Source organism: Panicum virgatum, chromosome 4N (genome assembly GCF_016808335.1).
Source record: "Panicum virgatum strain AP13 chromosome 4N, P.virgatum_v5, whole genome shotgun sequence".
NCBI classification, from domain to species: Eukaryota; Viridiplantae; Streptophyta; class Magnoliopsida; order Poales; family Poaceae; genus Panicum; species Panicum virgatum.
In genome coordinates, this window is record NC_053148.1 from 34,310,132 (window position 1) to 34,323,245 (window position 13,114).

The window sequence follows — 13,114 nt, forward strand, 5'->3', positions numbered from 1 at the left end:
ACGGTGCGGTACAAGGATGTCATCAATCGGCTAGTCGCAGCACCAACATTTACGATTAATAGGCATAGCACTTGGCACAGGCAGCGTGCTTGTTGATATGCTCTCAGTACAACAACGGACATGCTGACTGCGTCAAATGCTGTCTTCTTATCAATCGTAAGTGCTGGTGATGCGACCAACCGATTCGCGACGTCCTTATAGCGCATCGTGTATCCCCGAAAGGTAGTGCCATCACTGTTGGATGGAGATTAACGACGTATACTTGTTTCGAAATAAAGATTTTTTTAGCTTCTAGATGGTTTCAATGTTAGCCTGAATAAATACATCACTAGAGTGTCAAAATAATCCATTCATAATACAAAAAATTCTAATATACTCATTTCATTAATTCACTCATGAATACAAAAATCAACTATCCACAATATGGTCATATATACAAGTACATCACATGAAGTGTCTACACTCATTCTAAAAATTTCTACTATCCACATACTCATCTAAATGTAAAAGAAAATCACACCTACATATGCAATCTAGCTAAATGTTCAAGAAATGAGCTAGCTACACATTTTCTCTATTTCTAAAGCATGAAATGAGCTATACAAGCCAAGGAAGAAGAGAAAAACAAGCCCCAAACCTTTAGCGCCGATGGATGGACGGGGAATCAAAGATCTTCACAAATGTGGTGAAGAAATGAGCAAGAACTCCTCTCTCCCGAGCCAAGAATAGAAAGAAACAAGTGAGCTAAATGGCTCGGGCGGGGGGAGAGGGAAGGGGATAAGCGGGCCAAGGCCTTTTGTCCCAGTTGGAGACACCAACCAGGACAAAATGGGGGCCTTTTATCCCGGTTGGTGGCTCCAACCGGGACAAAAGGCCCCTGTCCCCCCCCCCCCCCCCGCTGGCCCGGCTAGCCGTTGGACCCGGGACAAAAGCCACCTATTGTCCCGGGCCCAAAGGCTGCCGGGACAAATGACTTGGAACAAAGGCCTATTCTATAGTAGTGTATCTGTACGATGGCTGGTACGCATCCAGAGTCCAGGCCAGGTGTTGGTACGCGTCCAGAGACTAGTGTGCAGCCAGATGCTGGTATTGACCTTGCCTATATAATCTTCTAACTTCTTGATTTTTATTCCATTATAGAATTATACTCGTTTTAATCTAGTTTTTTTTAGCATCATTCAATTATAAATACAAATTGAGCATGAGCTTGTGATATAGCTCACTACTAGAAAACGGGCCATGGGAACCGGTTGGAAATGGCCTTAGGCACCGGTTTTCCAACCGGTTCCCGCCAACCGAGACTAATGGCCTCACCTTAGGACACCAGGTATTTAACCCGGTGCCTTAGGCACCCATTGGTACCGGTTGGAAAGTCCAACCGGTACCAAAGAGGCTGCCACGCTGACGCAAGGTGGCAGCCCCTTTGGTGCCGGTTGGTCTTTCCAACCGGTACCGATGACCTTTTCCTTTTTTTCCCAAATCCAGTTTTCTTTGTTATATTTATTACTGTTTATTCTTTTATAATTGCTAAACGCACTCAAGCTCTACAGTACTATACGTTCATTGGTCATTCGTGTTCGTTTTCAGAGAATATTTGAAACTAAATAAAAGTGAAATGCGAGCATATAATTAAGCTAATTAGATGAACTAATATATTTACAAATTTACAAACATCAAGACATAATGTTTAAAAATATTTACAAATGTACAAGTCATGTTTGTAGTCTAACTACTGGTCCCCTCAGGAGGTAGATGGAAGTCCTCTATGGATGTGACCGTCGTGGTAGAACTCGCCTCTAGGATCCAAGATCTCGTTCAAAATGAATCCGGCGAGCTGCTCGCACACGGCGTTGATCCGATCAGTAGAGTAACATTCATCCGCCATTTGAGACATCTATCATTTAGAAAAAAAAGGATTAACATCATGTGCGTTAGTACAATTATGAAAATATACTAGTGAACGGTTTGGACGTACTCTCGTGTCTTCATCAGTAACCTTCCCGCATGGAGTCATGATGTGCAAGTAGTCGCATACGTAGTACCCGCACCAATTAGTTCCTTGTTGTCTCGCACACTTAAGGAGAAACAAATAAATTACTCAATTTAGAACAATTTGGGATTATATACTTAACTAGACAAATCTTTATGAATCAACATACCGGATAATCCATGTTAACGTTCAGTTCGGGCCTTCATTGACCACGTCCTTTGTTATTTCTCACAAATTTTTTCCAAACCCTGCGCTCAAAGTTAAGTTTGATATTCAGAAATTGTTATTAACAGAAAAAAGATTTGATTGTGCAAACTGAACTTACCTGTTCAAGGGGTCTATGATATGTTCGATTGCGGACTTTGGATTTCTCATTGAGTCAAAGACTATAAGATTGCCGGTCTCTATGGAAAGTATGAGTAAAATCCAATGATAACTGCAGATATAGATAGGATATATACATACATGCATTAGACGACTTAGTATTTATTTAGTAATATAACAGAGGATTGAGTCAACCAAGGCTTACCCAAAGTTGTATGGTATGAATATATAGGATTTATAATTTTGCCTAGTCAATGAATTGTACATGTTTTTGCACGTTTCCTTGTAATTTTCGTTGAGCACTTTCTGGTTGACTAGCAAAGGAGACATGAAGCCGATCTGATGGTGCCATCCATGTTTTCGGCTTCTTTGGGTCTCCTGTCTAAACGATACAATAGAAATTTTATAATGCACACATATAATTATGTTCTTGTTAACAAAAAGTATTAATGTAGAGGTAAGTGATACTTACAAAACCCAAATGGTGATGATAGCGCCGTCGAGGGCTTGTTGATGGTAAATGTGATATAAATTTTCGAAGTACACCCAGAAGTCCTCCTCCCCGTGGAAGAAATCATGGTCACGATACTTGACTCCAAACATTTTCCCATGGTCCTTCGACATTCGCAGGTACCATCTATGCAAATTGAACATCTGCGTGCCTAGACTTTTCTCCTCTTCCTCAGTGACAAAAGGTTTTCCATGCTGGAATGGAGTAAGAATGGGAGCGACAGGGATTTCCGTCTCCACTTGCCCCGTTGCCTCCTCTAGCGTTAATCCAGTTTCAGAAAGAAATATCGCGGCCTGTAGGTCCGCCTGGAGTTGTACGTCCGTCGGGTGTAGGAGTGGCAACCCTGGCACCCGGAGGGGCTCGAGTTCTTTTTGTTGTGTGCCAAGCTGAGGAATGGTCTTGCCACATTTTTTCTTCAGATTTCTCACGTTGTGTGCTTTTGTCAGAGTACGATCATAGTCCGAGGGTAAGCTTTTCGGTTTTTGTGGGTTGTCTAGGTTTGCGAGAAGCTTTTTCCCTAGTTCTAGAGGTACCTTTTCCCTCGGCAGGGGGACTTTAGGCTTCAATTGTTCTTTTATATATTGAGCAGTCTCCTCTTCTAACTCCTCAGTAGTTTTCTCGTAGGTTAATTTTCTTTCGACCGTTTTCTGCTTCTTCTTTGAGGGTCCATCTGCTGGGAGGCCGGATGCTGTCTTTTTCTTTCCTTTTTCTGGGTCAGGAGGAGTTGGAGTACTCGTGGCCCTTTGCGCCGGCGGAGACGGTGGTGAAGGAGGTGGTTGTGGGGACGGCGGTGAGGGAGACCGCGGAAACGGGGGATCGGTCTGCACGGGAGCCATTGTGCTTGCAGTAAGTTTGATGTCGGCCTTGCGCCATAGAACGACCCCGTGCAGTGCATCTCCCAATGTCTTCTCTCCATCCCCTCCAACGAAGTCGAGCTCAAGATCCTCATTGTTTCCAACTATCTGCTCGACTGTGACGGAGGTGTAGCCAGGGGGTATCGGCCTTCCATGAATTGTAGTAGAAGGATTCAGGGGCAGGGCTGACCCGTATGCGACATGAATGGATATATTTCTTGCTCGTACATGAAGCTCGCACGGTGTCGGCATGGTGACATCGTCCACTGGATACCTCTGGTCATCTACCGCTGTTGGCTCAATCTGGGGTTGCTGTTCCGCTTGTACGTCGGGCGCCGCTGTGGATGCACAGCTGCTGCGTCGCTGAGAGACCGGGCTTATCACAACATCCGGGTGCGACCCAGTAGTGCCCCTTTGGCTCAGAGCTAGCTGCACTGCCTTATTGACCCTGGCGTATATCTGAGATTCCAAGGACGCAACCTTCCTTGTCATCTCTTCTTGCATAGCACGAAGTTTCTCTTCCTGTTTGGCTTTGCTCTTTCGGTGAGTCTTGTAAGAGGAATCTCCGGCCCAAGCAACTTTCCATGGGACCACGCCGATGCTGCGGGCTCGTCCAGGGTGTTCTGGATTCTTTAATTCCCTTGTCAGCTCATCATTCTCCCTTTGAGGATGGAATGTTCCTTGTTGGGTCTCATCTATTGCAGCGACTAGATCGCGGGACACTTCTTGCATATGCTCGGGCACGACCAAATTTCCATCCAACTGGTTTAGTGTCACGCCATTAGCAAATAACCACCACTTGGATCTATTCGGCCAATCCCAAGTCGTCGGCCTGATGCCTCTATCCATAAGGTCCTGCTCCATCTTCTGCCATTTTTTTAATGACTTCTTGTACCCGGCAGCCCCAAGGTGATGGCTGTACTTCTTATTTGCTGCATTCACCTTGGCCTGTTCAGATTTTTCTTGGGCTTCCTCTGATAATTTGTATTGTTTGAACTCCTCCCAGTATGGTTTAACCTGAGGAAGATCATCCCAGTTCGGCTCCTTATCCTTCTTGATGTAATTGATGTACAACTTCTTCTTGAAAGTTGCAAAGGCAAGGGCCATCTTTTTCAAGGCACATTTCTTCACAAGTTCTTGGTCAACTCCTTCAGGAAGAGTGAACATATCCTTGAGTTCTGCCCATAGCATTTCCTTCTGATGTGCAGGCATGGCGTGTTGCTATTCTTCGGGTTTGCTCGTTTTCCATAGTCTTGTGGTGATCGGAATTCTTGCCCGAACAATAACCCCACATTGGTTGACAAATTTTGTGCTAGCAGCCTCTGGAGCACTTGGACAGCCCTCTGCGTCCACTTCTGTGACGACCTGTCTTCCCTCCATTTTCTTGTTTGGCCGGCGTCTCCCTTTTGACTGGCTCAACGAAGTCGATGCGGAGGTCGACTAAATTAGGGAAAACATATGTTAATCGCAAAACTAATCTAACGAAGTCACCATGCATATAGTTTTAAGATTTGTACTGGAACATGCCGCTGTTGATTGGGCGGCGGCGCAAAGTCATCATCTTCTTCATCGGCATCTCTAGAAATATTCAGGAACGAATCAGCTGTCCGAGCATCTTCTTCAGCGATTGGTTGGGTGGTGTTGGCCCTTGTATCTTCGTTTATTGCGTCCAACATGTATTGCTTGGCGACCTCGTCATCACCAAAGGGGTCCATCCTTAACTGAAACCGTAAAAATGTGTTAGAATATGCGCGTTTGAGAGAGAGAGTGTGTGTGTATGTTAGAGGGACAGAGAAAGAGAGAGAGAGAGTTAGTGAGTGTGTTTGTGTGTGTGTTAGGGTGTGTTTGTGTGTGTGTGTTAGAGAGAGAGAGAGAGTGTGTGTGTGTGTGTCTGTGTGTGTGTGAGAGTGTGTGTGTGTGTGTGTATGTTAGAGGGACAGAGAAAGAGAGAGAGAGAGTTAGTGAGTGTGTTTGTGTGTGTGTTTGTGAGAGTGTGTGTTAGGGTGTGTTTGTGTGTGTTAGAGAGAGAGAGTGTGTGTGTGTGTGTCTGTGTGTGTGTGAGTGTGTGTGTGTGTGTGTGTGTGTGTGTGTGTGTTAGAGAGAGTGTGTGTATGTGTGTGTCGAGGAACCGGGGTTGAGGGTCGAGGTCTAGGGTTGAGGGTCGAGGTCGAGAGTCGAGGGACGGGGTTGAGAGTCGGGGTCGAGGGTCGAGGGACGGCGAATGCATGAGTGAGTTAGAGAGCGAATACGAACGGGTTCGAGCTCGAGAATTAATTTAAATCAATCTAAATTATAAATGCAATACATGTAATAAAGAATTGTACATAAAATTATTACTCGTCGTCGTTACTCGTCATTACTCGTCGTCGTCATTACTCATTGTCGTCGTCATTACTCGTCGTCGTCATTACATTATACAGTGAAATACATGTCGTCATCGTTTAACCATTAAATACATGATTAAATAAAATCTTTGAATGACAAAATTCTCCCTCTAAATTCTCTTCATTTCCTTCTATATATGAAATAACTTAATTCTAGATAATATCAAATAATGGCAAAAAAATAATGACAATATTTTAGGTATTTTGCCGCCAAAAGGATTGAATTCACCGAGTATCCCAGTGGTAACCCGAAATATTCTGTGCGCCACAGCCCGGTTTCGAAACCCACGCCCACCCTTTAATTAAATTATAAATAATGGCAATATATAATAATTAAATATAAAAATATCTCTATAATTAAATTCTAATCAATATATAATAATGGCAACACTATATCTACAACTAAATTAACACAGATAGCACTGACATCTAACATGCACGAGTATTTTTCCTTCGAAGATCTAGATGCAACTAAACTAACAAAGTTGATTTTGTATTTTTACCATTTTTCTATGATTTGTTATGCAATTTACAAAATCTCAGCCGAATTAAACAATTTTGGAAAACCCTAAACCCAAAACAGGGGCTGACAGCTGGGCCCCACTGGTCAGTGAGAGGCCCAGCCCAGCCCCAGCTCGCGCACGCCATGGCATGGTGGCGGCGGCGTTCCGGCCGGCGCAGGGCCGGGCGGCGGGAGTGCGGCGCGCGCCCGTGGCCAGGGAGGCAAGGTGGCTTCGGGGCGCGCGGCGGCGGCGTGCAGCCTCGCATAGGGGCTGTCCGCGATGTGCGTGCGGCGGCGGGACGCCAACCGCAGCAGTGCAGCTGCGCCCCGGCAATGCGGCGCCGGAAAGAGAGGGGAAAGGGGTCGGAGAGGATGAGGAGGGCGTGGGGAAGCTCACCACGAGCTCTATTCGGGTGGAGGTAGACTGGAGCGGCGTCGAGGCCGATGGGCGGCGGCGCCTCTCGTACGTGGTGGTCGAGGGGGCGTCGAGGCGTCGAGGGCAGGCGCGGAGGTCGAGGTGGCGGGTCGAGGAGATGTCGCGGCGGCCGGAGCAGAGGGCACGAGCGTCGTCGAGGCCGGCGGCGGAGTGAGGCGGCGAGGTGGACGATCGGAGGCCGGCGGCAATCGCGAGAGGAGGGGGAATGGAGGAAGAAGGGCCGGGGTTTAAATACCCTAAGCCTTTGGCACCGGGTGATAATTTCAACCGGTACCTAAGAGCTCCTTAGGTACCGGTTGCAGTTCCACCCGGTGCCTTAGTGAAGCCTTAGGCACTGGTTGCAATTCCACCCGGTGCCTTAGGTCCAACGGGTGGGAATGAAATTTCCCTTTGGCACCGGGTGGAGAAGCAAAACCGGTGCCTTAGGGTTTTTAAAATTTGCTTTTGTAGATTGCTAGCGGGATGAGATCTGAAATCCCTCGATAGCTCAATAGTAACTCTGTGTAATTTGTGCACCGTCGCCACAGTTCGAACCCGCGCCCAACCCCTTTTTTTTCGAATTGCCTGCCTTAGGTACCGGTTGATAATTCTAACCGGTACCTAAGGATTTCTTTTCTAATTACTACATGATAAATCATTTAGGTGCATAACTAATTATTTTAATTGCATAATAAATCATTTAAATGCACAATAATTCTAATTACTACATGATAAATCATTTAGGTGCATAACTAATCATTTTAATTGCAAAATAAATCATAATAAATCAAATAATTGCATAATAAATCATTTAATTGTCCAATAAATCAATTCATTGCACAAGAAATCTAATAATGTTCAGAGAAAATATTACAAGACATAATCATTCAACTAAGGGAATATTAACGATGATTCGCTTTACAATCGTCCCTTCATTATGATCATGACGTGCGTACGGAGCCTCCTCTTCGGCTAAAAGAATACTTGTGTCAACATCAACTGCGAACGGAGTCATATCTTCAACCTTATTATATTCTTCTTCATCTGTGACATCATCGACTCCCACAATTTACCTTTTTCCTGCCAGAACAATATGGCGCTTTGGCTCATCTCCGGCACCTACAAAACTTTATTTATTCCTGGACTTGTCCTTTCTCGGTTTGCTAGACATGTCCTGCACATAGAAAACTTGAGTGACATCTTTAGCTAGGACGAATGGTTCGTCTCGGTAGCCAAGCTCTTTCAGGTCTACCGTTGTCATTCCGTACTCGTCGATATCAACACATTTTCCTGTGAGTTTAACCCGTTGACAACGAAATAGAGGTATTTTCAATGGCCCATAGTCGAGTTCCCAGATATATTCAATGTAACCAAAATATGAGTTCATTTGGCCACTAGAGTCGGTGGCATCTATACGGACACCACTATTTTGATTGGTGCTCTTGTTATCTTGGGCTCTTGTATAAAATGTGTAACCATTAATTTCATATCCTTGGTACATCAAGATTGAATTTGCCGGACCCTTGGCCAGCCAAGCTAGCTGCTCATGAATTTGATCGTTAGCCATGACTTCCTTCTGCAACCAGGTGGCGAATGTATCATTATGATGTTTTGCAATCCATGTCTCAGACTTCAAATGGTATATGCTTCGTACAATTTGCATGTGCTCCTCCATGTATGGAGCCACCAAGGCTGATTGTTGCAGAACTATGAGATGTGCTTTGCTCAACGTGGCATGATCTGTGGCATTTACTGATTTTCTCCCAAGTGTGCCCTTTCCAATCAGCCGCCCCTCATGACGTGATACTGGAATCCCAATTGGGCAGAGTTCTTCCACATAGTCAACACAAAACTCAATGACCTCCTCTGTGATGTAACCCTTCGCAATGCTTCCTTCTGGACGAGCCCGATTACAAACGTATTTCTTTAGGACTGCAAAATATCGTTCAAAAGGGAGCATATTATGAAGGAAAACAGGACCGAGAATACTAATCTCTTTGACCAGGTGAACTAGAAGATGCGTCATAATATTGAAGAATGATGGAGGAAATATCATTTCAAGACTGACTAAACTTTGTACAACATCCTCTTGTAGCTTGTTTAAACTCGATGGATCGATTGCCTTCTGAGAAATTGTGTTGAGAAAGGCGCATAGCTTTATGATTGTTGCTCGAACATTAGCTGGTAGAATACCTCTAAGTGCAACTGGAATCAATTGCGTCATCAACACGTGACAGTCATGGGACTTTACGTGTGCAAATTTCTTCTCTTTCAAGTTCAGTAGCCTCTTTATATTCGAAGAGTATCCTGATGGGACCTTGATACTGTTCAAACAGTCAAACATATTTTGCTTCTCTTCCTTACTAAGAGTGTAGCACGCAGGACCTAGATAATGACATCCTTTGTCCCTTTTTTCTGGATGTAGGGCGGCCCGTTGTTTCATACGTTGAAGATCTTGCCGCGCTTCCAATGTATCCTTTGCCTTACCGTAGACACCAAGGAAACCTAGAAGATTCACACAAAGATTTTTTGTTAGGTGCATCACATCAATTGCGCGGCGGACGTCTAAGACTTCCCAATAAGGTAACTCCCAAAAAATACTCTTCTTCTTCCACATAGGTGCACGTTCGTCATCACTCTGCACTGATTTGCTGCTGGGTCCTTTTCCGAATACTACTTTTATATATTTGACCATTTCAAACACCATTTTCCCACAACGGTGCCTAGGCTTGGTATGATGATCTGCCTTTCTATCGTAGTGAGCATGCCTCCTCCTTAATGGGTGCTTGATCGGAAGAAATCGACGATGACCCATATACACGATCTTCCTACAGTGCTTGAGGTACATGCTGTCGGTTTCTTCTAAACAATGGGTGCATGCCCTATAACCCTTATTGGATTGTCCAGAGAGGTTACTTAGTGCTGGCCAATCGTTTGTGGTTACGAAAAGCAATGCACGAAGGTTAAAATGATCCTTTGCGTGCGCATCCCACATATGAACACCCTCCTCTTTCCACAACAATAGAAGATCCTCAATCAGTGGTTTCAGATACACATCTATATCGTTGTCGGGTTGCTTCGGGCCGGGGATAAGCACCGGCATCATAATGAATTTCCGCTTCATTCACAACTAGGGAGGAAGGTTGTATATACAGAGTGTCACAGGCCAGGTACTATGGCCACTGCTCTGCTCACCGAAAGGATTCATGCCATCCGTACTTAAGCCGAATCTTATATTCCTCGCATCATTTGCAAATGTTGGGAATGTTCTGTCCACTTTTCTCCACTGCGACCCATCAGCGGGAAGCCTCAACATATTGTCTTGCGTACGTTCTTCTTTGTGACATCGCATCAATTTAGCATTCGTTTTGTTCATGAACAAACGTTTCAGACGTGGTATTAGAGGAAAATACCACATCACCTTGGCAGGCACCCTCTTCTTGACACGCATCCCCTCAACGTCACCTGGATCATCTCGAGGGATCTTATACCGGCATGCGTTGCATACAGGGCATGAATCTAAATTTTCATACTCACCTCGATATAGGATGCAGTCATTAGGACAAGCATGTATTTTCTGTGCCTCTAATCCTAAAGGACAAACAACTTTTTTTGCCTCGTATGTTGTCTCCGATAAGGTGTTACCCTCAGGGAGTAAGTTTTTTATAAGTTTCAGCAACTCCTCGAATCCCTTGTCAGACAAACCATTTGATGCCTTCCATTGCAATAATTCCAATGTGGTACCCAACTTCTTTTGGTCATGTTTGCAATCAGGGTACAACAATGTTCTGTAGTCCTCCAACATACGCTTCAGATCTCTCGATTCCTTTTCTGTTTCGCAACCTTCCTCAGCTTCGCGCAGCATCTGACCAAGATCATCTTCTACAATGTATCCTTCAGTATCTTCTTCAGGCTCACCCATTGCAGTGTCATTGAAAAAGGAATTATAATTGGCTGCAAAGTCAGGAATCCTGTCCTCTTCTTCTACATTATTATCCAGCACAATTCCTCTTTCGCCATGCTTGGTCCAAACATAGTAGTTCGGCATGAAACCACTATTGAACAAGTGACTATGGATGGTTCTTGATGATGAGTAATCCTTCTCATTCTTACAGAATTTGCATGGACAACGAACGAAACCGTCATACTTGTGTTTCTCGGCCGCTTCTATGAATTCATGCATATAATTATAATAAATAGATACTATTCACTTATCAAATAAATGGATAAAACATATAAATACAATAATTTGATAGTATTCAAATATCAAATAAATTGATAACACATATAACTACAATAAGATGCTACAAATAAAAATAATTATCACATGTATAAACTAAATCAAGTAATAACTGTTTCTAAAAATTAATTGCTAAGTTATAAAGAAAAATAACTAACCTTTTTTTCAAAAAAAAAAAGCAAAAATTCCCCTCTCCTCACCTCACTCAGCTGCCATGAACAGTGAGTTCACGGCAGCTTGAGGGGGGAGGGGCTGGGGTATTTATAGGCTCGGGCCAAAGGCACCGGTTGGTTTCAATGACCCGGTGCTAAATTTTGTTCAATAGCACCGGGTCAAGGCACCAACCGGTGCCTTAGGCCCGAGCTCCTGGCAGCTGCCACGTTTCATCACCATAGGAATCGGTTATTACCATCAACCGGTGCTATAGCGCCGCCTTCATTTGGTACCGGGTGGTGGTTCAAACCGGTGGCTATGCTGACGCATTGGAACCGGTTGGAACCACCACCTGGTGCCAATTGTCCTCCACTTGGTTGGTCCAAGGCCAAAGGTACCAGCTGCTGTCGGTACCGGCTGCAACAGCAGCTGGTACCTTTGGCCTAGACCGATGGCCCGTTTTCTAGTACTAGCTACACCTAATTCCAGACCGATTAATGCAAGAACTATAAATAAGGACCAAGATCTTCTATGAAACAAAATTTGTTATTCAGAAATAGCATAGTCTAAGCAAAGCCATTTTCAACCTTTCTGTCCAGGGGCCCGTAAACATCCAGAGTACGGGACAGATGCTGGTGTTGACCTTTTCTCATTTCCCTATAATCGTTGGCTGATTGTTTTTATTCAATTATGGAATCACTCTGATTGTGATTTGTTGCATAATTCAAGTAATCGAGAGTCTAAGCAAAGCCGTTTAAATCTTTGTGTCCAGGGGCTGGTATCCACACAGAGGCTGATGCAGATGCTGGTATGCGTCCAGGGGCTGGTATCCGTTCAGAGTCCGGACCAGATGCTGGTGCTGTCCTTTTCTCGTGTCCCTATAATCTCTAGCTCCTCGTTTTTATTCAACTATGGAATTGAATTACTCACATTGATTGTGATTTGTAGCATCATTCAAGTAAATACAAATTGAGATTGTAGAAATATGAGCTTATTTCAATGTGAAAGACTGTATGCACATACAAAAAAACGTGAAAGACTGTTTCCACATAAAAAACTAGAAAAATCATGCCCTAGAAAGAAAAAAAATATTATTCATAATAGCATAGTCCAAGCAACCCCATTTACAAGCTTTGTGTTCAGGGGATGGTATCCATCCAGGGGCTGCGCCAGATGCTGGTATGCGTCGAGGTCCTGGTATCCATCCAGATACTGGTATGCGTCGAGGTCCTGGTATCCGCCCAGAGGTTGGTATGTTCTAGTCTTATGATTTCCATGTTTATTTAATTTCTCGTCAAGTAGATCTGGAAGATGAGAATGGAAACATCAATTCCTGCTCATATAAAGACTCCTTCCAGTCAGATTTACCTGCTGTTTGAATTTTTTAGAGACTAAAGTTAAAGGAAAAAAATGATGTTTTGAGACTTCATCACAGTTTTCTCCAATGGTACCCCTTCTTAATATATGCCTGCATTTGTTGCTACAGCTGCATGCGCAGTCCAGCATAGAGGTAGCGTGCTTTAAAGTTAACGGAGGGTGCATGGTTACTATTGTGAGATAATAATTGTATCTGGGTCTGTGAAGTGAGCTCCCAAACATTGCTTAAAAGTGACTGGAGGGAGTATGTAGATCATGCTCAGGATGCTTGCATTGAATATATGGCTTGCTCAAGTATTATGGATGCTGTAGCAGCAACATAAAATTACATGAATCTGGCAGAACTTGCCCATCCGTTGTAGTT

General features: G+C 44.1%; 1 protein-coding gene across 1 annotated transcript; it reads left to right on the forward strand.

Annotated features, from left to right (window-relative positions):
* The first annotated feature begins 1,008 nt into the window (after positions 1-1,008).
* LOC120671024 (uncharacterized membrane protein YFL067W-like) lies at positions 1,009-12,952 on the forward strand. The gene is made up of 3 exons (XM_039951247.1): positions 1,009-1,086; positions 12,146-12,229; positions 12,517-12,952. The coding sequence occupies exons 1-3, from the start codon at positions 1,014-1,016 to the stop codon at positions 12,633-12,635; spliced, it is 276 nt and encodes a 91-aa protein (XP_039807181.1). The 5' UTR covers positions 1,009-1,013; the 3' UTR covers positions 12,636-12,952.
* Positions 12,953-13,114: the final 162 nt, after the last annotated feature.

What these genes read in the sequence shown, in the direction of transcription:
- LOC120671024 (XM_039951247.1), top strand. Translation starts at nt 1,014, where the DNA reads ATGGCTGGTACGCATCCAGAGTCCAGGCCAGGTGTTGGTACGCGTCCA. An exon ending in TAGTGTGCAGCCAGATGCTG is followed by an intron (nt 1,087 to 12,145) that starts GTATTGACCTTG and finishes CTTTGTGTCCAG; the next exon opens with GGGCTGGTATCCACACAGAG. An exon ending in AGAGTCCGGACCAGATGCTG is followed by an intron (nt 12,230 to 12,516) that starts GTGCTGTCCTTT and finishes CTTTGTGTTCAG; the next exon opens with GGGATGGTATCCATCCAGGG.